The sequence below is a fragment of the Diadema setosum genome, chromosome 16 (genome assembly GCF_964275005.1).
Source record: "Diadema setosum chromosome 16, eeDiaSeto1, whole genome shotgun sequence".
NCBI classification, from domain to species: domain Eukaryota; kingdom Metazoa; phylum Echinodermata; class Echinoidea; order Diadematoida; family Diadematidae; genus Diadema; species Diadema setosum.
In genome coordinates, this window is record NC_092700.1 from 23,012,546 (window position 1) to 23,038,891 (window position 26,346).

General features: G+C 38.9%; 2 protein-coding genes across 2 annotated transcripts in view; one reads left to right on the forward strand and one right to left on the reverse strand.

The window, feature by feature from the left end:
• LOC140239535 (adenylate cyclase type 3-like) overlaps positions 1-3,630 on the forward strand; it is a 54,511-nt gene extending 50,881 nt beyond the window's left edge. Inside the window, exons 16-19 of the mRNA XM_072319370.1 lie at positions 402-548; positions 1,319-1,541; positions 1,871-1,995; positions 3,454-3,630. Of these exons, the coding sequence (XP_072175471.1) occupies positions 402-548; positions 1,319-1,541; positions 1,871-1,995; positions 3,454-3,630 (672 nt within the window). The remainder of the gene's footprint in view (positions 1-401; positions 549-1,318; positions 1,542-1,870; positions 1,996-3,453) is intronic.
• A 15,639-nt stretch (positions 3,631-19,269) lies between these two features.
• On the reverse strand, positions 19,270-26,032 carry LOC140239718 (uncharacterized). Its single transcript, XM_072319540.1, has 7 exons — positions 25,856-26,032; positions 24,417-24,584; positions 23,498-23,786; positions 22,024-22,107; positions 21,367-21,474; positions 19,942-20,171; positions 19,270-19,350 (listed from the first exon to the last, which is right to left on the reverse strand). Exons 1-7 carry the CDS (start codon positions 25,946-25,948, stop codon positions 19,270-19,272), a joined length of 1,053 nt encoding a protein of 350 aa, XP_072175641.1. The 5' UTR covers positions 25,949-26,032.
• Positions 26,033-26,346: the final 314 nt, after the last annotated feature.

Here is a 26,346-nt window from a genome sequence, read left to right on the forward strand (position 1 = left end):
AGTGGATAGAATCGTCACTTTATTATTGTATTGTCAATTACTGTATAGCCTCTATGTATATCATTGGGTTATAATAGTAATGATTAATTAATTGTTATAACCATTATGTTAAGGCAACACGAATTAGAAATGGCACGTCTGAGACAGAGATTGTTGAGTTTTTATTGTTGTTACTGTTTTTATTTATTTGTTGTTTATTTCTGCCCTTGACGCAAAACAAATAAGGAATTTTCTTCTGTGGGTATTTTTCAAATATTTAGAATTAATAGCAGTTCTTTAGAACTTCATTGATCAAAACACTTTAATTCTATCGACAAAAGTTTTGTTAGTCAGTTAAGAAGTTAACCTAAACACTTTTCTTACGCACACTAATGTTTCAATTTCAACTTTGACCCGTCTAGGAGTTGTACGCCCAGAGTTACACGGAGGCCGGCGTCATGTTCGCCTCCATGCCGAACTTCTCCGATTTCTACTCGGAAGATGCCATTAACAATCAGGGTACCGAATGCCTCCGATTTCTCAACGAAATTATCAGCGATTTTGACGATGTGAGTGTTCCTGAATCTTTCATGATTTTTGTTACAATGACGTATTTCCTCAGGGTGAAGGTTCCTTACAACCAATTCATGCACGGGGGGGGGGGGGGGGGGGGCACATTTCAATGGAGAGGTCTACAATGTTTGCTACTTACAGCTTTGCAGTTTCTGTAGGGACAACGTCCGTACCTGTGATGTAGACACTTTAAGTTGTTGTATTGTGAACTCGAATAGTTAAAAAGTCCGTTGTGAAATTGTCCCATGATTATCCCAACGTTAGCCTATTGGCGGGGAATACCCCCCCCCCCCCGAAAAAGTAAATAAATAGAATAATAAGAGACATTTGTGAGCTCTGTTGCATCTATTATATTTGCTATTATGGTGATTATATCTATTTGATATTAATTTTGTATTCAACCGTCCCGTGGCCAAGAACAAAAACAGTGATTGTTAATCAAACAGGTACAGAACTGCAGCAATATAGGCCTATAGATTTGAAAATCAGAAGAATCTTCACGTAATTCCAAGTCAATGCATTTCATAAAAACGATCGGGAGCATCAGACCGAACGGATAGCCAGCCCATTCGGCTCCTTCCCGACACTTTGCCACAACCAATAACTGACAAGATTGCACAAGGGCCTATCTGATGTATCTGGCAGAAATCTCAGCTACAGCTCTGTATAAGACAAATATATACTGTCTTACATCAAGGAAAGATCATAATAGTTACTGTATCTTATATTCCATGTCTCTTGGTCACTATTGTTGCTATACCTGCAGCTCCTGAACGAACCGCGCTTCAAGAACATTAGCAAAATCAAAACCATCAACAGCACGTACATGGCAGCATCCGGGATGTTTCCCAACCCGGAAGAGATCCACTACCGCGATGACATGGAGCGGTGGCAGCACCTGGCCGATCTGGTGGACCTTGCCTTCGCGCTGCGGAGCACGCTCGAAACCATCAACGCGCAGAGCTTCAACAACTTCATGCTGAAAATCGGTAGGCCATCCATCGAATTTTTCTTGTTGTTGTTGTTGTTGTTGTTGTTGTTGTTGTTGTTGATGTTGATGTTGCTGCTGTTGCTGCTGCTGTTGTTTTTGTTGTTGTTGTTGTTGAATACACCAAATCAACTGGTAAAATCAGAAATTCCATTCCTGTTTGCATCTCAGTTATATAGCTTGTCTTCCCCAATACGGTGATGGATAAGTTGATATGCATCCACAACCATGACTGTTACACATAGGCACTATATCACGCATTAAAATGACTGTGGTTAAAATCAAAATATATAATTGCTGTCATTGATACATGTATGTCTCTCACTCCAGGTATCAATCACGGTCCCATCTTGGCCGGTGTGATTGGCGCAAAGAAGCCGCATTACGACATCTGGGGAAACACCGTCAACGTAGCCAGTCGAATGGAAAGTACGGGACAAGCTGGCCATATACAGGTAAAAAATATCGACAAAATCTACATCTGTAATCTGTCAGTTTTGTATCAAATTTATAAACATATGTTTCTATATACCTCTCTCTCTCTTCCATAATATGGCTACATAATGTTATTATAAAGTTATAAATATACATTTGCAAAGATGATTGTATGTGTATGTGGGTGTAAGTACTTACAAACTTCTGCCATGTCGATGCTTCGTTCTGTTTTTAATATCTAGGGTCCTTCTCGCCAAGTATACACCTCACACAACGTATGCCTGTTTACGGTTTAACATGATAATAGAAATTGCTCGCTCACTAGAACTTGAGTCTAAAAATAGTTTGATTCATATTTCGTGACAAGAAAGGAATATAGTTCATGAGGGTGAAAGTACCATATTCCGCACGATTGAATGAAGTGCAGAAGAACTATGAAAGTTTGACCCTTTACTAGAGAATGTGAACTCTCTTTGAAGAAACAATTTTAGCATAAAAGATGTCGTATGAAAGGTTGGGTTACAGCTCGTTATTCCGAAGGTTCGTTATTCCGAAGGTTCTTTAGTCCGAAGGGTCGTTATTCCGAAGGTTCGTTATTCCGAAGATTCGTTATTCCGAAGGTTCGTTAATCCGAAAATGTGATGAGGTTTGTTATTCCGAAAGTTCATTAATCCGAAAATAAAATAAGGTTTGTTATTCCGAAGGTACATTAATCCGAAAATGAAACAAAGCTCGTTGTTCCGAAGGTTCGTTACGGACCCTATATCACTTCGGCTCAACGAACCTTCGGAATAACGAAACCTATCTTATTTTCGGATTAACGAACCTTCGGAATAACGAACCTTATTTCATTTTCGGATAAACGAGCCTTCGGAATAGCGAACCCTATTTCATTGTCGGATTAACGAACCTTCGGAATAATGCCACAAATGTTCGGATTAACGAACCCTTTTTCATTTTCGGATTAACGAACCTCTAGGTATAGGGAATTTGTGTGTTTCGGATTAACGAACCTTCGGAATATCGAACCTTCGGAATAACGAACCTTCTGAATAACGAACAGCACCCGAAAGGTTGCTCAACCAGTGTCGCCTGAAACTTGTAAACAGCTACAGTGACGTGACAATTATTATTCTTTTTTTTTTCATTTTCGAGGTTAAATATTACCATCATGAATTACAATTTTTCTAGATATTGTAACAATTGTGTTTAATGTGACTCCAGTCGAATAACCTGTGCCTGCACTTGACCTCTTTGATTCTTCTTAGCACCAAGTGAACTTTGACATTATTTTTGTTGTTGCTGTTGAGAAACCACAGTATGCTGATACATCAAGAAAGTTGATAAAGTTTCTTTGTGTGTGTGTGTGTGTGTGTGTGGTTAAAGGACAAAGACGTTGAATAGTGACGATGTCATATAGCGTATAGGTCAGTATGTTTAGCCCAGTTTGAAATAATCATGTGTGAATTTCGTTGCAGGTTGTGGAGGCATGTATGCTGATACTCAAGAAGTACGGCTTCAAGTTCCAAAAGCGCGGTCTAGTCAAGGTCAAAGGTAAAGGGGAGCTGATGACGTATTACCTAACGGGCAAAGACGAAGTAACCACCACCAGCGATCTGGAGAACTCAATGCCCAACATGGTCGTCGCGACGTAACACGACTCCAGAGGGCTTATTTGTTATATAGTTCCCGAGTCACGTGTTTGTATGTGTGTGCCTGTGTGTGTGTGGGTGCGCGCGCGTATGTGTGTGATCCTTAAAATTTGTGATATCTGGTCAGGATAGTTTAATGAGGGTATTTTACACCAGAAGTTTACTCTTACGCTATACGTATAACTTGAAATCAGCAAGAGTGTGTTATTTTATACTTGCAAACTTAACGACACCAATGCACCGGTTTGCAGATATTCGATGATGTTACTGCAGTACGTGTGAGTTGAGTGGACGAAGACACACACATAAGTATGAACCGAACAAGAGCGAATCACAGACATTTTGCAATGCTCGAAATCATATCAAAGCTTATCTCGACTGATACCGAAGCTGAACCTTGTGTGTGTAATACAGCAATTCTGCTTTTAATACTACGTTGACCTTTAATTTCGCAAACGACAAGGTCGCAATCTGTTGCCGATGTGGACATACGAGGGCGTTATGCCAATGCTTCATTTTAGCCCCACGAATCGTGTTTAATAGAAAAAACAAAAGCAAACAAACAAATCAAAGCCAATGATACCGGGAGAAGAACAGCGAAAGGAAGTCGGGTTCGTTTTGGCGTTACGCTTTTACAAAAACAACAACAACAAAAGGATGTTTCCTCCTTTCTTTTGTTGTTATTGAAGAAAACAGAACTTACTTACAAAATATGAGCCAATGGTGTGGAGGTCACATCTTTCCTTGAGTGCATGATGTCATAATAGTGTTGATCTGGACAACGGCGTAGCCAGGATTTCATCTTAGGGGGGGCGGTTAGTCTGCGAGGGAGCGAAGCGACCGAGCCCGAGCGAGCGTAGCGAGCGAGGGGGGGGAGGGTGTGGGAGGGGGGTTTCCCCCCTCCCACGGTAAGAACTTTTTGCATTTGGATGTTGTAAATGGTGCAATTTGATGCATGTTTTTGTGCGTTTTATCGACGTCGAGCAGTCCCACTTGTTTGTGGTAGCAGTTTATTTTGATGTAGATTACTATTGAACAATTTGCTTATAAAATGGTGTAATTTAGATACACTTCTTGTATTAATTCTTTTCACTGAATATCATGAACGCGACTGAACCTGAGCGAGCGGAGCGAGCGAGGGGGTAGGGGAGGGTGTGGGAGGGGGGTGTCCCCCCTCCCACAGTAAGAACTTTTTGCATTTTGATGTTGTAAATGGTGCAATTTGATGCATGTTTTTGTGCGTTTTATCGACGTGAAACAGTCTCACTTGTTTATGGTAGCAGTTTATTTTGATGTAGATTACTATTGAACAATTTGCCTATAAAATGGTATAATTTAAATACACTTCTTGTATTAATTCTGTTCACTGAATATCATGAACGCGACTGAACCCGAGCGAGCGGAGCGAGCGAGGGGGGAGGGGAGGGTGTGGGAGGGGGGTGTCCCCCTCCCACGGTAAGAACTTTTTGCATTTTGATGTTGCAAATGGTGCAATTTGATGCATGTTTTTGCGCGTTTTTTCGACGTGAAACAGTCCCACTTGTTTAAGGTATAGCAGTATATTTTAGTGTAGATTATTACTGAACAATTTGCTTTTAAAATGGTGTAATTTAAATACACTTCTTGTATCAATTCTGTTCACTGAATATCATGAACACGACTGAACCCGAGCGAACGGAGCGAGCGAGAGGGTAGGGGAGGGTGTGGGAGGGGGTGTCCCCCCTCCCACAGTAAGAACTTTTTGCATTTTGATGTTGTAAATGGTGCAATTTGATGCATGTTTTTGTGCGTTTTATCGACGTGAAACAGTCTCACTTGTTTATGGTAGCAGATTATTTTGATGTAGATTACTATTGAACAACTTGCCTATAAAATGGTATAATTAAAATACACTTCTTGTATTAATTCTGTTCACTGAATATCATAAACGCGACTGAACCCGAGCGAGCGGAGCGAGCGAGGGGGGAGGGGAGGGTGTGGGAGGGGGGTGTCCCCCTCCCACGGTAAGAACTTTTTGCATTTTGATGTTGCAAATGGTGCAATTTGATGCATGTTTTTGCGCGTTTTATCGACGTGAAACAGTCATACTTGTTTAAGGTAGCAGTATATTTTAGTGTAGATTATTACTGAACAATTTGCTTATAAAATGGTGTAATTTAAATACACTTCTTGTATTAATTCTGTTCACTGAATATCATGAACACGACTGAACCCGAGCGAGCGGAGCGAGCGAGGGGGTAGGGGAGGGTGTGGGAGGGGGGTGTCCCCCCTCCCACTGTAAGAATTTTTTGCATTTTGATGTTGCAAATGGTGCAATTTGATGCATGTTTTTGCGCGTTTTATCGACGTGAAACAGTCCCACTTGTTTAAGGTAGCAGTATATTTTAGTGTGGATTATTATTGAACAATTTGCCTATAAAATGGTATAATTTAAATACACTTCTTGTATTAATTCTGTTCACTGAATATCATGAACGCGACTGAACCCGAGCGAGCGGAGCAAGCGAGGGGGGAAGGGAGGGTGTGGGAGGGGGTGTCCCCCTCCCACGGTAAGAACTTTTTGCATTTTGATGTTGCAAATGGTGCAATTTGATGCATGTTTTTGCGCGTTTTATCGACGTGAAACAGGCCCACTTGTTGAAGGTAGCAGTATATATGTTTTAGTGTAGATTATTATTGAACAATTTGCCTATAAAATGGTATAATTTAAATACACTAGTCTTCTTGTATTAATTCTTGCACTGAATATCATGAACACTGTCTGTTCAGCAATAAAACAGAAAAAGCATGCATGCACACGAGGGTGTAGATAGGGGCATATCCCCTCCCACACGAAGGTGATTTTGCGCTTTCAGACCTGAAATTCAACGATGTGGTGCACATTTTTGGTGCAATACTTTTTCATCGAAGTGTTAAAAGTGTGAATTTAGCTCTTATTCCGAATGTGCACCATCTGTGCGTATGTATAAAGTCTAGAGCTTAGGGGAAGGGGGATTCCCCCTCCCGCTCGCGGAGCTTTTTGCGTTTTTAGAATTGAAATAAAGCGATCTGGGTATAGCCACAGTCTACTTCTTTGCATGGCGGGGGGGGGGGGGGGGGAGGGGGGAGCAGGGAGAAGGCGTGGGCGAGTGTTATCTCCACCCTTCCCTTCCGATGGAGCTTTTATCTTTTTAAGGTTGAAATTGAGATATCTCGTATACGCATATTTTATGGAATCAACATTTGGGAAATCACTAAAAAAAAAAAAAAAAAAAAAAAAAACTGATGGGGGGGGGGGGACTGAGGGAGGAAAGGGTCGATTAAGAGGGGAAATTCCCCTTATGAAGGAACCTTCAGTTTTCGGAATATAAGTCTTGTGGACTCAGAATTATTCAGAATTTTTTGTAAATCTAAAAAGTGTACTTAGCTAGGGAAAGAGGCACAGAGGGGGAGGGTTTGGGAGGGGGATACCCCCTCCCAAGCACGAGAAATTTTGCATATTTTGAACTGAAATTCAACGATCTGGTGCACACTTTGAGTGAACTATTCAAAAAAATATCTTATTTGATGAAAGGTTGCAAAGGAGACCCGCTTCATGTGCATGCATACAGTATACACGCATTTTTTTTTCCGCCTCCCAAATCCCCGGTCCAAATCTTAGGGGGGGCGACCGCCCCCATCGCCCCCCCCTGGCTACGCCAGTGGATCTGGACCTTTAAGTCATCTATCCTATTGTTGTTACGTTGTTGACTGTTCATTTTTTTTTTCCAGCATTGTTTGTTGTTCACCGTTGGATTGGAGACAGGTTTGTTTGTTTGTTTTTTTTCAAACTTGAGCTTAGCAAACAGTACTCCCATCTTATCAGCTTACTCTTCTTCTTCTTCTTCTTCTTCTTCTTCTTCTTCTTCTTCTTCTTCTTCTTCTTCTTCTTCTTCTACTTCTTCTTGTCGGTAGTCTGCTTCCTTCAACCTTGAAAATTCTTACTCCTTTTTACCTTTCAATATCAAAATCCATCATGCATGTTTGAACAAGATAGCGGCGTGCTTTGTTTTATAAGACGTTCTGCTGAAGAGTGATGTAGTAAAGTGAGTGCGACTGGATTGCAGCTAAAGTTATTTGTCATATTTATACCTTGATTGAGCTTTCTCATTGTTATGCAAATGAAGCACAGTGCATTGTAAATATTCGATTTTAATTCTATGCATATAACATAGGAGATTATGGAGGAAACATTACAAATTTAGTGTATGATACAAAAGAATATTATGTAAATATATTTTATTCTTGATAGATAGAGCGTAGGAATGAAAAGATGTATATAATTTACAAAAAGTGTATATATATACGTCTCCCTATGCATTCCTAATGAGAATATGTTTATTTGTGATAGTGTATTACGACTTACATATCTATTGAATTTTAAGCAGAATAATATTGTCAAAATCTTACCTAATCATGTATTTGTGTGACTTTCCGTACGGGCCTTTTATTTTGATGAGGGCTTATTTGCCTTAATTCAATGTTCTATTCCAAGTGATGTAACACGCTCCAGTACGTCCAAAACTTGATGTCTTTTGTTGTTGTTTTTGTTTGATTGTTATTCTGTTTTGATTACCTTGGGTGTTCTTTTTCCCTATCACGCAGTGATAACATCGCAGCATATGCTGGTATATCCGTCGTCCTATTCACTATTCACGTTTGGATCACTAGTATTGTAATATCTCATCTAATTATTTCTAGTTGTGTCTAGTTATTTCCTATCCTTTTGTATTCAATCCCATTATCGCGATGAGGTTTTGGACAAATTTCAGTCCAGTCAGTTTTGTCCTTCCTGTCGACCATTGAATACTCACCTGATAGTCGACTTTATAATAGCTAGGCTGCAAAATTCCGGAATTATCGTGTCTCATTATTTTCTCTATTTTTCGGTAGCCAATGGAACAAGTGACTCATTAACTCGAACAAAACAAAGGAAATATAGAAATATTGCCTCGATATTATTGTACAAAAAGTTATTCATGGGGAAAAAGGAAAATACGCGTTACGCCCTATGTTGAGTGCCTATTATATCTTGGTAATACCACACAGTGGATATCTGCGGTTTGGTTTGATTCTTTTTCTATCTGATTGTGTTTACTGTGGGATTCTGTAATTCTTCTGTCGTGATTAGAAGTGCCTTAACTGAGAGTTTACTTTACGAGTGAATGGAATGCGTGCTCTAAATTCCATTCATCACATTCCTTGCTCTGTCACGTGACATATAGTAATGTCTTTTATGATTATGTATTCCTGTATGCCTTTTGTTGAATTTTTTTTTTTTTTGAACCGATGTCGTGTTTGTCTTCTTCCTCCTATTAGCATTAGCGCGCTTTAGATTTGCGACGCGAACGCTAAGACAACGCAGCATCCCGACTTGGACAATGGAAACAGCTGTCTCGCGCATGTGCAGAACACATTTTTTTTTCCCTAATTAGCGTCGTCTTAGCCTTCCAGTCGCAGATCTATGATCAATGACTAGCATTGTTGGGCAGCACAATAGATAACAGACACGAATAATGGATGCGGTGTAACATACTTCTGTATTACCTCCAGTTTTGTCCTAGCCCGCCCTTTTTTTTTTCAACCCATCGCACGAGCCGACATAGACAGTGTAATAAACAAAACCCTTTAACAGTGTGTGTGTGTGCCAAACGGAGCTGAATTATGCTAGAGACAGGCATTGGTCACGCAGTTTTTCAAGATTCTCGTGTTGGCAAACACTCGGAAATGAACGTTGAGTGTAACCATGTGTAAAAGAAGGGGCACAGTGACGGTTCTGTATGCAGATGTTAACGGAAATGTAGCACTGCCTATTATCAATATGTCATGTACATTCTCCGTTGTTGAAAGTCACAAATCACAATTGTATTGCTGGCAAGAATCTGTACTTTTGGTTTGATGATTACAATGTCGATGATAATGATGACGTAAGTAAAATCATGTTATGATCTATGATGATAATGATGATGATGATGACGATTTGTGAAAATAATAATAATGAAAATGAAAACGATAAAAAAGTTGAAAAAATAATGAGATGAATAATTAGTGAAGATCACCACCACTATATACCATAATCGTTTCATTACCTGCTACTCGATAATCATTATCGAGAAAATGAAATTCAGGAAATAACAAGGGAAAGAAGCACCTTTTTATCTTGATGAATTGTCTCTTTTTAAAGCATGTGACGGTGTGTTAATCTATAAGCCTTTAGCTTTGAATGGTAAAATGAGTTATTTCCTTTCATTATTTTTACCTGATATCATTGAAATATCTCTGAAATTGATGGGACATTATATGATGTGGATGAGAATGCTGGGAATGCACTTGCGGGAAAGTTCCTGTCTTCGATTCCCGCTCAAGTGACTAGACTTACTGTACATTCCCGCTCAAGTGACTAGGCGTATATCCCTGGATGAGGGGTCAATGCACCATGTGTACCACTGCACGCATCTTTCATTCAAGTATTTGCTGACATTGACTTTGCATGGGCGTAATCATGGTAATAGCAGGTCCCTCCACAGGAAATGCGTCATGAAATTTACCAGGGTCATCCTAAAGGTCAATAGAAGAGATAAACTGTTAAGTGTGTACTTCAGTTAATTATGGTCTAGTTCGTATCAACAGATTTTACTGTTACACCATTTCATTATTGCTGATATCATAAAAGGAAATTGTGGTGAGGTATTGATTTTTTAGTGCACTTCTGACACTTTTTCAAGTTGAAGCATTCCAGGCTCCCGCTTAAAGAAAAAGAAAAAAAATATATATTTCATCCTTCTAAGAAAATTATTTACACGTATATCAGAATATCAGCTGAATCGGAAATGAACTACTTAGATACATTTTCGATAATTTTTAGAGTGTAACATTCTTTTGTTGTATCCATAGTGTTAAAGCTGTGATTACCTGTAGGCGTGCAATGATATCTTGATGTGTATACCCTCTTACCATCGACTATGTGCAATATCCTTGTACTTATAAGAGAGTATCTTTCTTTACTTTCGATAATAAAAACGAGACACTTATGAAAAAAAAAGTATATGGTTATCAAAACGTTTGTTGTTTTTAGATGTATTCCCTTTTATTCGTCAAAGCTCATACAGCAATGCGTAATATTACAGTATTAAGATTGGTATTACAAGATATATATATATATATATATGTGTGTGTGTGTGTGTGTGTGTGCGTGTGTGTTTGTATGTGTGTGTGTTGTTGTTTTTGCTGATTTTTTTTTTTTTGGGGGGGGGGGGTGGGGCCAATTCAATACATGATCAAGATGTTTGTTTCTTTCTTTTTTTTCTTTTTTTTTATTCCCTAATCCAAACCTCATTCATAGACAGCGGCTGGATCGAAATACAGTGTCCTTGCATTGTGATGTTTTATTCTAGAGCTGATTTTCCACACCACAAACATTCAAACAATGCTGTTATATGGTTCGGCTACCAAGTTACATGAATTTGATCAAATGTTTTTATGAACATCTTACATCATTGTCATCTTTCTTAACACTCTGCGTGCCATATCATATTACCTGCTTATAGGTTTATGTGTAAATTTGGGCATATTTTACTCGTTGGCGCAGAAAAGATTTTAAGGGTTAATTTCATGTTTTGTGCCTCCATCCCGTTCGGTTCTGCTGCCTAATGAAAATTTATAAGGTTTTCTTTATCCAGGGTAGCCTTTTCAGTGACACCACTCCTCTACCAGACTGGGCGACCTGCCATCATTATTACCCTAGCTTTGCCAGGTACTTACTTATTCATACAGATGGGTCAAGAGGGACATGGTGGGTAAAAACATCTTGTCCAAGGACGTAATCACTTCTTGGATGGGAATTGAACTCGGGTCCTCCGATTAGAAGTCGGGAGTCTTATCCACTATGCCACAGCGCCCTCATGTTGACCTACAATGTATGCTTTGAGATGGTACATCACTTCATCCATTGATTCATCATCTTGTCCTTTCATCCTCGTCCCTTCATCCTCTCACATCTCTTTGTAAAAGGGGAAAAAAAGTTATGACCAGTAAAATTATTTATCCTGATTACACTGTAATGTATCATTACAGAAATCGGCTTTCTTATTGGCATATCTGGCCAAGGTGAAAATTTATGCACCTCGAGGTAAAAATGAGTCGATTAGATTCTGGGTAAATAGATCCCTAAAGGTTATAGGTGAAAGGTCAGTGAACTATGACTTGATGCGACTTTTTCAGCTGTAAATCGGAATATCCACTACGATTTCGAAGGAAGGGTAGCAACGAGACAATAATATTAACTATTTCACCAACATGAATTTTGTTGTGTGTGTAAAGAGTCACTCTGAAAAAGGTTTTGTAAGATTTTTTTTTTCTTTTTGTAATCCATGCACCAGCATTTCTTTAAGAATATAACAAATATGGAGTACTCAATAAAGTGTTTACTTATCACTCTCTGAGTGTGTGTTTAGTGGTGTGTGAGGTAAAATCGAGAAATGGCACATGATATACACTGCAGCATTTGCCATCATTAACATTCAGGGGCGGATCCAGGGATTCCGTAAAGAGGGGGAGCCTTTACAAAATTAAAGGGGGGGGGGGCACACGCACGACCCCCATTTTTTGCTTTTCTTTCTTTTGTTTGAATTAAATTGAATTTGAATTAAAAGTAAAGGGGGGGGGCGTGGCCCTGTGCGCTTCCCCCTGGATCCGCCACTGACATTGAATATCCAGGATCTGTAGGAATGAATATGACACAAAGTATATAGGTATTAATGGTGTGTGTATGTAAAAGTGTATGAGCTTGTTTTTGTATGGGAATATATTTCTACCCACTGATACCTTCAAAGTAGTACATATTCTGTATCTTGCATAAAGAGTCTTGACATATTGACCTCTGTTACTCTTTCTATGCTTACACTAAATAAAAACACTCATGCACAAGCAAATCATTAATGTAAAAAGGAAAATGAATCAAAATTTATGAGTTCAAAATGTCACATTAGTTTGGCAAAGTCACATCTCACGAAAACAATTATTGAGGAACAAGGCAGACACCAAGTTCCAATACAATACAAAATCTGGCACATAACTTTGTACAATAATGATTCAGCCATTTCTTACAAACATTCTTACTGAATGAAAAATTGTGAGACTTTAATTTTTTTACCATTTTGAGCTGGAATTTCCAACAGCGCATTAATCCAAAGTTATAGGTTAAATTATTAATAGGTGAGAGTTCAGTAACATAGAAAGTGATAACAAATAACCTATTCTAACCACTGTGCACAGAAGAAGGTATATCACTACGTGAAAAGACAAAAAAAAAAAAGAAGAAATATCATTTAATCATATCACTAAAAATAATATTACAAATGAAGACATGAATAATCTTTAAAATTGTAAAAAAAAAAAACAAAAATAAGTGACTGGAATTTCATACTTTACAGTTTAGTTAACCTGGCTCCAGATTGATAGTGAACTATGTAAAAACACATTTTGTTTTTCCTACTTTGATAAAAGGATAAAGTGATAAAGATGTTATCTCACAAAAATGAGCAAAATTTATCCATTCCTAACATTGAAATGAATGAAATGTTCGGCGGTTCTGACATTAACACATTGTATCTCTCCGAGCAAGTACCGCACGCAAAGTCCTATCTGCACTGAACAATATCTCATGATTTGGCAAATTTGCTTCGTGCTTCCTTTTGTCACTTGCAGGGCAGCTCATTGATTCATTACCATCACAACACACACAACAATGCAGATCTCTGTATAAGATGTCTGACAAACGTTGGAATTTGAGAACACTATGAGAAGATGAATCACAACATGACATCACATGTAAGTGAATTCCACACACACACACACAAAAAGGTAGCTAGAGAGAGAGAGAAAAAAAAAGAGAGAATGATGTGATCTTATGTAAAAGGTGAAGATAATGATGTCACAGAAGTTGATAAATCATTGGCATGGTTTGTTCATGCAAACATTTGGCATCACTGAATGATTTTAGTACTGGGGAAAAAAAGAAAGAAAGAGTACTGTAGACATATTATGCTTAATTTGCAGATTACAGGTTGAGCATCAGGGCCCTTCAATTGTATACATGCTGTACAAGGTGTATCACAAAGCTCTGTGTCAAAGCATTTGTGAGTCATCCACAAAGCACCTATTGAGGGTCACAAAAATTCTGTTTAAAAACTAGAAATGTCGCTTTGGCGACTGGTATGCCTCCACCATAATGCATGATTTTCCCAATAGGTCTAGATAGTACATGTGGACAATGTGTGATTACATTTTCACAAAATTGGCAAAATATTGAAATGACAAGTTTGTCACAAATGTGTTGAATGTTCACCTTCCTTGACCTAGGTTTAATTGGATGAATAGGAGAGCATGTATCTAGGGATTTAAGGACTTTAACTTGACTTTGACCCATTCATACATTTAGGCATTGAGTAATTTTCAAGGTACAGGTGTGGAGAAAAAGTGCAATTTCTGAATTGAATAGTAAATAGTTACCATTTTCATCTGGCCCTTGACCCTAAAATTCATAAGATAATCACTTTCAGGTAGAACATGCATAATATGTACTAAGTTTCAAGATAACTTGAGCCACTTCGAGATATGGAGGAAAAAGTTAGTTCAGCACTTTCACTTGATCTTTGACCTTTTGACCTTTTAGGCAAAAAAAGAAGAAAACAAAAAACTTTCCAGAGAATTTCTATTAGGTTACACATGCATACACCAAGTGTAAAAAATAATAACCCTGCTGGCATTGCATAAATATGAGGGAAATAGTAAAATTTTGAAGTGTTGCACTTGACTTTTGACCCCTGACCTTTGACCCCATGAACCCTACATTCTCTAGATAATCACTTCCAGTCAGTACATGTATATACTATGTTCCATGAAGATACCTTGAACAATTTTCCAAGGCACGGAGAAAAAAAAGAAGTTTTGATATTTTTACTTGACCTTTTGACCTTTGACCTTTGACCTCATGACCCAAACTTTCACCAGAGAATCTTAATTGGGTAATACATGTATACACTAAGTTTCAAGAAAATATCTTCAGGCATTCAATAGATATGGCAAAAATAGTGAAATTTCATGTATTTGACCCTGACCTTTTGACCTTTGACCTTTGACCTCATGATGCAAACTTTCACCAGAGAATCTTTATTGGGTAATACATGTATACACTAAGTTTCAAGAAATATCTTCAGGCATTCAATAGATATGGTGGAAATAGTGAAATTTTATGTATTTGACCTTGACCTTTTGACCTTTGACCTTGAGCATGTGCACCCAAAAGTTGATAGGCACAACTTCACCCCCTATTATAATGCCAAGTTTCATTAGGATACCTCAACAGGTTTTGATAGTTACCTTGTCCACAAAATTCATTACGGACGGACGGAAGGACGGACGGACGGAAGGACGGACGGACGGACAACCCGAAAACATAATGCCTCCGGCACCACTTCGTGGCGGAGGCATAAAAAAGACAAAAAGTATGGTCATGTTAACAAATATGTAGTGAATCACATGAGCAGCTATACACATGTCTCAAAGAAATGGACATGTAAGTTTAAATGGCACAAAAAGTATATCCTCAAAGCTACATCATCTTTTATTGCAACTGGCTTTGGCAAAAGTAAATTAATTCTATATGACAAACAAATCAATTAATCAGAGTCACATTTGGGTGACTTTGAGAAGTTACAAGCTTACAGTAAACTTCTATCCATTTAAGCAGACATTTTGGGAAATGCAAGAATATGGGGCATTTGCTAAATCTCCTACTATTCGGGCTTCCCTTGTTAAACAGAAGTACCACTCCAAAACAAACCCCCTCGAAATATGGTGCAGTGGTTCATGGTTATACAATATACAGTAACAGCTTCAAAATGACAAATGAAAATCCCTAGACATGAATTCTTGTTTACCAGGTAAACATATTCTGTCTTTGGGAGGCTAATGTAAAGAGTTCATATAATTACCTGCCACATGCTCGAAGTATACATTAATTTCTTTTTCAGACTGTTTCAATGACAGACTTGATCATTTTGAGCAACAATACACCAAATTACACAAATTAACGATAGTGGAAAACATTTGGCACATTTTCATATTAAACAACAATGTAAAATCTCTTCAACAATTGAATAAACACCTGGTCTTTACAGACTGAATAAAAACCATTACCAGTTTAATAATATACACACAGTAAAAATCCTGACAGTAACGTCACATGTTCAATTCACAGAAAGTAGTCTGACATAAGCAAGTCCTGCTAAACTGTACTTCACTGGCAAAAAAGATTCAACTATTAATGCTCACTAAAACTAGCTATTGTATACACCTAGACTACTTTCAATAATGAATGCATCTATTTCAATCATGCAAAAACAGGAAAAATTCAATAAAATTCTACGAGGACTACAGGAAAAACGACAGAACATATAATATCACCTCTTCTAAATTCAAGGTACTTGATATTATACAAAACACTAAGAGATCTCACTGGCAGTGATATACTTAGCTGGTTGTCCTACAATCTTGACACTGTACAATGTTGGAAGACTTGGAACTATTTACAAGAATGACCGTGACTGGTCCAAAGCAGCTTCAAAATTTTACTCAGCTGAAAATTGCCTTATGGAGCTTACCATCCACTCAATTTTAATTCGATACTTGTCGATCACTTGAAAGATTGTTTATTTCAAGATTTTCATTTTGACTGTAAATCAACATCTATTGAGAAGGCACCGGAAACATTACCCTGCACATAATAATTGAAGTCGCGATGAACTGTAGTACATCAACAAGAAAGCACTTGAGCAGCTGTAAAAGTTGCAGTGACCAGTATTCACCTTATGTCAGACATTAAAATCAAATAGAAATTCATTTGCAAATTACTTACCTTGCTTTATACACAAGGTGCTCCACTAACTAGACACTAAATTTGGCAAAGTTGAGAAAAGCGTACTTCTCTGACAATGAATAATGGTATCTATGAGGATCAGACCTCCCACCCTTTCTAACTGAAAAATAGGGATGATTTGGCTCAAAAGTAGGAAAGAAAAAGCAGTTCCCATAGGCATCTGGAGTAAAATCATCTGGAAAAATGAAAAAGTCCCATTGAAACAAGAGCTGCGAATGGTCAAAATTCAGATTCTTTCCCCCGAATTCCGAATGGTTGGGAGGTCTGTCGGAATGCTTCTTTAAAAAAAAAAAAATACAGCATGCAATTAAAGAAGCACTGGTGTTTTGAAAATATCCCCACCTTTTTTTATTGTTGCCTTGATGATAGCTGTCAAAAGCAAGATATCACTAAATATTTGTATCCAGTAGCATACCTTAACCTGTTTTGTAGGACAAGTCCCGAGTATACTCGGGCAGGTGTCTATGGAAAATGCGTGTTGTAGCAAAATCAATCCATCCTCAACGGGTTAATCAAATGAAACTGAATCATCTCACTCTTCATCATTTGGACGTAATCAATTTCTTCAGATTTTTCACAGGGTGCAATGACTACATTTATGTTTTGCATATTCAAGAATGACAGTAAGGCATCGATTGCAAACAGCAAAGAATGCAAGAGTGTACAAGGTAAACAAACAATCAAAAATCAGCAGGCACAGATCTGAGTGGTCCAAATAATCACTGACAAGTACATAGACTACCATGCACTGCCATCAATAGCACTGTAAACCTCAAATATGCTGTGCCTGCCATCCATTACAGTCTTTCCGAGTCTTAATTGTGTTTCAATACTTCAGGGTGCTTAGAATGAGTCATTTTAACCCAATAGGGTACTGTATACACCTAATATCCCGATGGAATCCCATTTTTCTTTGCTCATTATCCATCTACTATTTCGTGAGATTTCTATCATCGCAAATTTCGCGAGTCAGGTGCTTTATGTGAACTGAAAAACATGAGAAAATATTGACACTGATCCTGAAACGAATGTGACGAGCATGCTTACATTTCTCTGTTCAGTACTATGCTCAACGATCACAAATTTAACCACTCATGGAATCGTCGGGAAGTCACAATTCGCAAAAATATTAAGACTTGCTAAACATGTGGCATATAAATGTTGCACACTGGCACTGGTCCGACCAGTCATACTGTACGAGCTGAAATTTTCGTGGTGGTTTTATTTTCGCGAATTTTGCGAATCGCCTTTGAACCGCGATTATAACAGCACGCGAAAATAACAACGCGCGAATAAGTAAGTTCAGTTAGACCCTCGCAACCGCGAAATTAACAACACATGAAAATGTCCTCCAAGTAGCAATTCGCGAAAATATCTGTACGCGAAAATTTCAGCTCGTACAGTAACTTTTTCAGGAATGGTCCAGTAAAACATGGAAAAACTGGGTACCTACTGGTCTTATGGACTGATTGGATCAGTAGAAAAAAATGGGTTAGTGTGCAGCCTGCATACAGTATACAGTAATGGGTATTAACAGAGCAACAGGGTTACCAGAGATAAAATGGGAATGGTGTAGAAGAGGCGGCTGGGAGAGCAGTCTAAGAGGAGACTGGGATATCCATGGTGAGGAGGAGGAATGGAGTCTAGGTCAATGACCTCCAGGACCCTTGGCTGCTGGGGAAGGGAGCAAGTCCAATCCAGGACTACTGTGCACCAGTGACAATGCTCATTAGCAGTATTTCACATAGCCAGGAAAGTTAATCTGTATTTCATTGTTGGAAAATGTGTTCCATGGAGACACCTGGCTGCACAGAATCCCATATCTAAACAGTCTGAAGGCTCTCATACCTGATACTGTACGGGGGATGCTCTACCCATAGAAACCAACGAGACTGGCTCAACGGAAGCGTGGTAATAGCGCATTATTAGTGTGCAGATTAGCCGGTAGCTAGCCGTTTCTTTTTCCTTGAAAATCCCACCCAAATCTTTCATATTTCAATCAGCTGGTGAACGTACCTATATGGTACTGTACCTATCTATTAGATGATAATTTTATTATACAAGTTTAAATATGCCAATCTTGCTGTGAATTAGACATCATAAACAAAAACTTCACGTCCATAGGGACAGTGGTTAAGCATCCCCCAACAGCAGTGCCTATATAGGAGAGGCTTCTGTTTGTCTTGTCAGAGAACCGTCAAGGTAAAAAAATGTTATAAAATTCCTCTACACAGACAGATTTTTCTCTCTATATTTCACAACACCAGGTCCTCATACAAGGTATATTCAGTATGCTGCTCTGATAGGTCTTTGTGCTTAGCAGTGATAAGTTGGACCCATGATGAGTGACCGCACTACAATGTACATGTACATCATTAACCCGTTGAGGTTGAGTACCGAGTATACTCGGGTTGGCGTCTATGGGAAATGTGTATTGTAGCAAAATCAAACCATCCTCAATGGGTTAAGAACATAAGATACACATTACAGATAACCTCTGGTCAAAAAAGAAAAAAAGAAAAAGAAAAAAAAAGTGCAGCACCACATGTTTGCGAAGGTCATCACAAATTTCCACATGAATTCTTCCCATCACCTGTACTGTCCCGCACAAGAGTGCAGACTTTCCACTTTTTAAACAAGGCATTCAAATACTGGTGGCAGGTGTGACATCACAAACAATCAACCAATCAGAGGGCACCACTAGGACTGCTGGCTGGCGACAGCTCACTGGTCTCCTCGGCTGTATCGCTGCTCTTGTCCTCTTCAGCCTGGTAACACATAGGGAACAGAGACAGAAAAACAATTTATGCCTTGCATGAATTATCTTTATCTTTCTGGTGGATTTATACCAAGAAACATAAAGAAAAGGCAACCAATGTCACACAAATTTGTCATTAACTGACATCTATTTATCATGCGAATTTAAGTTTATATATAACTTTTAACAATTACTTTTCACATTTCATGCGAGATCAGTCAGGTAAAATGCCTAATAGACACATTGTGTGTGAAAGCAGTTGCACTTAACAACTTCCTCATACAATGATCTTCTTTGTTGCAATGTACCTGGCTGATATCGTCTGCTGAATACTGCTAGTCACCTGGGGAAAACCACAAGGGGTATGCATTATTCACCCATTTTCTGGTGTATCCACAAACATGTACCTGTATAATTATGTGGGTGGACTTCAATTCACTGGATTAGCATATGTAGCAATGAAATGATATTTCACACAGTATGTAGCACATGAAGGGATTTTGTTTTGTTTTGTTTTGTTTGTTTGTTTGTTTGTTTTTCTAAAAGAAACTCTTGTACGAAGAGATTATGAAAAGGAAGAAAGAGGGTTCATCTTTCCCACCTTCTCCTGGTCCCTCTCTGAATGCTCCGTGAATCCACTGTCGGAGGAGCACTCCTCCGCCCCCCTCTCGCTCCCCTCTGCAGCCTCCTCCTCTTCTTCCTTGCCCTCCACTCCCTCATCCATCTCCCAGGGTGGGGTGCCCTGATCAGGGCAGCGCTTGAAGGCAAACTTGTAGACGCCGTAGCCGGAGAGGCCCGTCGTGAACCAGAACTTTTCGACTGTGTACAGACCTGGGCATTGAGCAGAATGAAATTTAATCACAGAGACATGTACAGTCGTGACATTGCTTAGAATCTCTATATTTCTGCTCACTGACATATTCAAAGTTTTCAGGATATTGTCCTCAGATTTTTTTTTTATTCTTTTCTAAATTGAAATGTAGCATTTTTACACATCACTAACTCATGATGAAAGTACACTATACAGGTTATGATGAATTTAATGTGCAGAGAACACAAGTCACTACTGACTCCTGCATTATTCTCCATGGAAAAGACTACTATTATTATTATTATTATTTATTCGGCTTTCAATCACAAATACATTTTTTGAAATCAGAAAATTGTACATTGGAGTGGTAAGGGGGCACCAGGTTGGGTAGCCCGGGTCTGGAAAGAGCCAACTAAATGACTTACATTGTAGGCCCTCAGGCCATCCTCCCCAACCCACCTGGTGCACTCAAAACAGTCAGTTTACAATATAAAAAATACAAATTTCATACTCTACTTTTATATGAGAATGGTATCTGTTTCTTTGTGGCATCATAGTGGGCTTCCACATGGTCTCTCATTTTGAAACAAACCAGATAAAATACATCTTCCCCTCCATTTTAGTCCCAGCAACAGTAGTTGTGCATTGGCATCTTAATGTCTTCATGCATCACATGGGGCTAATTCATACAAGCCCAAGCTTTTCATTTTATCTTGATAGGTTCAACTTCTAATTTAGATGATCTTGAAAAAGTATTCGAACACTATTGTTGTGACTAAAATAAATATAGTTTTTATCCATTCCTTGAGTAATCACTAGGGATTGAGTGCTTATAAGGAGAATTTGCACAAGGAATAACTGGTGTGTTCAAATAAATCAACAATTGATTGCAGGGATGCCAACCTTGTACACAGCACCGCAGTATTTTGAGGGCTGAAAAAAGATCTATTTTGATGGAAAAGCAGTCCAGCAAAAGAAATTTGTAATTATACAATTTGGGGAAAATCAGCATTGTTCATAAACTTGCAACAGGCCTATTTTTTATTTTTTTTATTTTTTTTATTTATTTATTTATCTATTTATTTATTTATTTATTTATTTATTCATTTATTTATTTATTTTATTTTATTTTTTTTTGGGGGGGGGGGGGGAGGGGGGAAACACATTAAAAATACAGGAAAAAGTAATGGTAGGTACTTTTGTGATTGCTTTTACCATCATATCGGTAGCCATACTCTGGTGCATATGGGCTGTCCAGCTTGTAGCCACGAATCACTCGCACAGGATTCCGTGTCTCCACATTCTTGCTCAGAGCCAGGTTTCCTTTAGTTTGGGGGAAAATAAAAATTGGGAATCACTAAAATAAGTTCCTATAAATGTAGGTTAGTAAAGCGCATCCAAAACATCTTCAATTTCAAGTTCAATTTACTCTAATACATAAGGAATCTCAACATCAACAGTGCAGTAGGCCTATTAGAAGGGATGAAATGCACATTGAGGCAGGCAACCCAGTTCTGCTGTGAAATGCTCGTTCATAAATACAGGGAAAATGGGAGTAAATTTTAACATCTGGAAACAGTAAAATAGAAATTGTTTCCAAGTCTGACTAAAAGCCATTAGTCCTTAATTGGATTAAAAAGATAAACAAATATTCACTGCTTCTTCAGCAGTTAAGTAGAACAATTCAGATTATGAAGACATAATAAAGTATTAAGTTCCTTTCAAATTTATTGCCAGATCATGATAAGTCACATGTAACAATCAGCTAACATTATGAGTGTATACCTTTCTTTGAAGGAACCAAGCTTTGCAAATAATATTGTACACATTGTGCAGGTTCCTACAATCCATCAAGGATGAAGTGCAACATACCTCTTTCCAGTGTTTGGTCCTTAGACTGGGGTGCTGTCCTCAGGTTCTTTGGATTGTTCTTCGTACCTCTCAGATCTCGACCACCTGTTCCAGTAAGAAGCGCAGAGCATTAACACCTACACTTCCTTTATGTGTCCAAGCACTTAAATAACTGTAACTAGCCATTTAATCAGCACTCAGTAGTCCCTCCAAGAACTAGTCGTAAACTTAGCAGCTCATTCAGGTTTATTAACACATTGAGAACGAGTCCACTCAGTACGCTTGGGCATGGGCCTATGGGAAATGCATGTTGTAGCAAAACCAGCCAGTCCTCAATGGGTTAATGTAGCCCACTCCCGGAGGTACGCCCTCTTTCCCACATTTTATTCTAATATTTCTCTCCAAGCATGTCACCTTGAACATGTTTACCCTTGCCTTATCTGTCATAACAGCTGCAAACAAATCAAAACCTACACTGTAGCTGGATGCAGCCTTACTCTGAGCTTGGTGTACATTGCTTTGCTTTTTTCCCCTTAAACTACTGCGCACTGAATATTACTTTGTATTTGCTACGAGCACAAGGATAACCTTCATCTTGATTCACAAACATAATACAGTATACTGTAAACGTGGAAATTTTCGCGGTACATTAATTTTCGCGGATTTCGCGCTACGTTCGGCTAGCGCGAATTCAAAAACGCGCGAATATATCTTCACAATTTTCTATGCACATTTTGAACGGGATGAATTGTGTGCGCTTCATCGATGATACTGCTACGTAGTACAATGTACAGGCATGTTTACGCTACTAGTACTGTGCGAAGACGATAGATTGCTGTGTACTGTAGCATGCAGTGTGCACCGGGCGCACCGATGCTACATTCCCCCGTGACTACGGTACTACAGTCACAGCTGTACTACGTATTTGAGTGCTTGTACTCGCAGTCGAGCCGCTCGCTACGTCGCTTGTCGTACACTGGCGTATATGGCATGGCATGGCAAGCTATGAGGCAGAGGCTTTTGATGAAAGCACTGAATGTGTACTACAGTAAAGTAACCTGCTGCGGAGCGCGAATTTAAGAACCCGCCAATACGTTTTCGAGCCGCTCAGCGCGAAAAATTAATCGCGCGAAAATATTGACGTTTACAGTATATATTACGAGTAGAAAATACAGAAACCAATGAACTGCTCTTAGCATTAACCATTCTTACTGTACATCATAAATTGATGTATATTCTCTGTGATTCTGTGATAATTTCCATCTGGATTTATTTTAATGAAGAGTTAGATACAAAACCCAATGAATTCTAATATCAGCAAAATCCAAGGATTACTGTAAAACATGATATATTTGCGGCATGAATTTTTCGCGAATTGGAGGCGACGGCCTTTTTTGTGGAAGAACTTTCGCATGCATTTTAATTTCACAAATCTTCGCGCTCGCGAAATTAAAATGCAGGCGAAAATTCCTCGTTTTACAGTATATGAATTCACCTTGTCCAGTGAAGGTGAAGCATTCACCCATGTCCAGATCATCTTCATATCCACCAGAGAGGGCAACAGAGTAGCATCCTTCGTCGTTGCCATGGATACCGGAGACGGTCGGGCGGTGGACGCCGTCCTTGGAGCATTCTATTCTCATCTCCCACGTAGTGCCAATCTCAATGCCTGGAATTGCTCCAAAGACATTCTCTCTGGGAACCCTCTTCACAGGCTTGTAGTCTGCGTCCTGGTCCACATTGTCCAAGGCATCAAAGTCCAGCTCACCAGCCTCTGGTGGTTGCTATGGAGAGAAGCAAATATTGCATTGTTTTATCTTCATGACAGTAACTTTTACAAATCATGATATTTGTATGTTTACAGATCATTTTTTTTTTTTTTTTCACTACGGTACAAGACAACATGAAAGTACTCACTTTATGCAACTTATTCCCAAAATGGTTGGTTCCAAGATATGGCTCTTACTAATTTACTTTTATTATGAATGCAAATTCATACAGAATTTTTTTTTTTTTTCAATTTTAACCAAAATTGTGTGGTGAGATTGTGCAGGAATACATGTACTTCCCCGAACTTCTCCACTGCACAAGGAGACTTGCAAACTTAGAATCTTTCTTTTTTTTCTCTCTCTCTTAACAAGGCCTTTTCATTTCAAATGATATTCTCAATGCACGGGATGTGGAAATTTACATACCGTACGTGTACTCAACTAGTATCATAGAATGTTTTACTATGCTTTGTCTTTCGTCACATAACAGAAATTAAACAGCTCCTTTCAGAATTTCAAGACTTACAGTGTATTATAAAGAGCTACATGTAAAATGCATGTGGTGCAAGATAGGTACTATCTCCACCATCTGCGCAAAAAATCAAATAGTGCCATCATCACTGATTGCCATCAATGGATTCGTACCCTTCCTTGCAGGCGACGAGACTGTCTGCGCCCATAATCAGAGTATGCGCTGCCTCCATCCGGCCCTGCATCAGCTGATCTTGGTGTCTTTGGTGTTCGTGGAGTTGAGGCGGGTGCTCGCTTCCTCTTGATTCCTTGTACACTGGTCTTCTTCTTTGGCTGGATGAACTTTTGTTTGATGATATGACAAAGAAAGATCAAATCAAGCATAAATTAAGCAAATTTAGTTTAAACGAACGTAGACTCCAGGAATATTGTCTATTGATAAGCGATGAATCTGTAGGCCCCCTACAGCCCCCCCCCCCCACACACACACTCCTTGTCTTGAGGCTAGAGCTCCACAACAAAACAAAAGAATTGTAGAGATCAAGGCATAAAATTAAAAAGGACAACCCACAGAGATCTAGCCATGACTCCCCAAAGTTTTCCACCTAGAGATTTTTCCCATGGATAAGGAAGCGGGGATGGAGTGGTGTCTGGGTACAAAATTGACCCTAACAATTGCTCCTAATGACAATTAAGAGGTCCCCTAACCCTCCCCGAACTGCAAACATTCCATGCTCCCCCCCCCCCAAAAAAAAAACAAGCATTGTCCTCAATGGTGCCGTAGGCAGGGTCAATATGCACCTGGACTGTATATCTTTGGCGAATCTCCAGTCAAAACATTCATCTATAGGCCTACTGTCTGTTATGTCATGTTCAGATCTACATTAGGGACTTTTCGATTGTGTGGACATGGACGCCTTAATTTCTCATACAATAAGAGCGGTTCCAAATTGCTGCAGTCGAATAATATCAGAAATGTTTAGTATCACCCTTTTCGATTTTCAATGCACGCTGTTCACAACATATTGCTATCATGTCATGGCCCCGTTCCCTTCCATGGGCTGGCAATTGGTAAGCTAACATGTTAGACCAGTTATCTAAGCGATGACATATCACTCACATCCTGAATCTAGCAAGACGTGTTCGCGATTCCGGCACTGGACGTGCTGGATAACCTGGAGCATGTGCAGTGCCTTTAATTTTAAAATGACATCGCATGGACTCTACAAATTGTATGTCCATGCCCAGGAGGTGAAATCGAAAAGTCCCTGTTGTTCGGCAAGGAATCAACATAATTACTTGCTGGTGAATTGTACACTCTCAACAAACTATACTCAACAGTAGGGCCTTTGGGCTAACTATTCTGAAGTATTCAGTCAGTGTTAATTTGAATCTGTGGTGTGGACACACACACACACACACACAAAATACAAAAACAAATCAAAACCAATTTGGACCTTTCAAAAAGAGTTATATTTCCCTTTCTTGTGAAAATTACTTCAGGAATCTTTAGTGGTCTATAGGTCTATATCATGTTAACAACTGAAAAGAAAAAAAAAAATGAAGAAGATACACATGTGTAATTATGTAGGATTAACCATGCAGTTGTTTACCGGTTTCAAGATGCCGAGAGATGCTAGCACTTTCTTGTTTTCTTCAATGTTCTGCAATCGACGTTTCTCGTACGCAGAAAGTTCACCAGGCATGTTGCAAATTCAAGATTGAATACTCTGGTAGAACCCTAAAACGTAAAACTTTAACAGTTAGATGGTTTGAAGTTGTCTCCGTTGAGTGAAACCCCTTTAACGTTATTGCTCTTCTTCGAGGTTGCCTCGATCGGCGTCTGGCTCTGACGTTAACTGTTAGAATGAATTTTTTTTGGAACCATAAATAAACAGGACCGACTCCTAGAATACGAAATGAATGTTCTGGTCTGCTGCAGACGAGTGAGTGTAAATAATACTTTGTGACAAATTGAGGTGGATGGAGCCAGCCAAAAAGATCACGATTGGTTGTAACACAATCTCTGCTCTGGTCAATCAGGTTGAAATGGAAGAGGTCCAGCAATATGATGTTGATATCGCGAATCTGATCCGTCGTGGCC

What these genes read in the sequence shown, in the direction of transcription:
- LOC140239718 (XM_072319540.1), bottom strand. Translation starts at nt 25,948, where the DNA reads ATGCCTGGTGAACTTTCTGCGTACGAGAAACGTCGATTGCAGAACATT. An exon ending in CTCTCGGCATCTTGAAACCG is followed by an intron (nt 24,585 to 25,855) that starts GTAAACAACTGC and finishes ATCAAACAAAAG; the next exon opens with TTCATCCAGCCAAAGAAGAA. An exon ending in CAGAGAGGGACCAGGAGAAG is followed by an intron (nt 19,351 to 19,941) that starts GTGGGAAAGATG and finishes ATGTGTTACCAG; the next exon opens with GCTGAAGAGGACAAGAGCAG.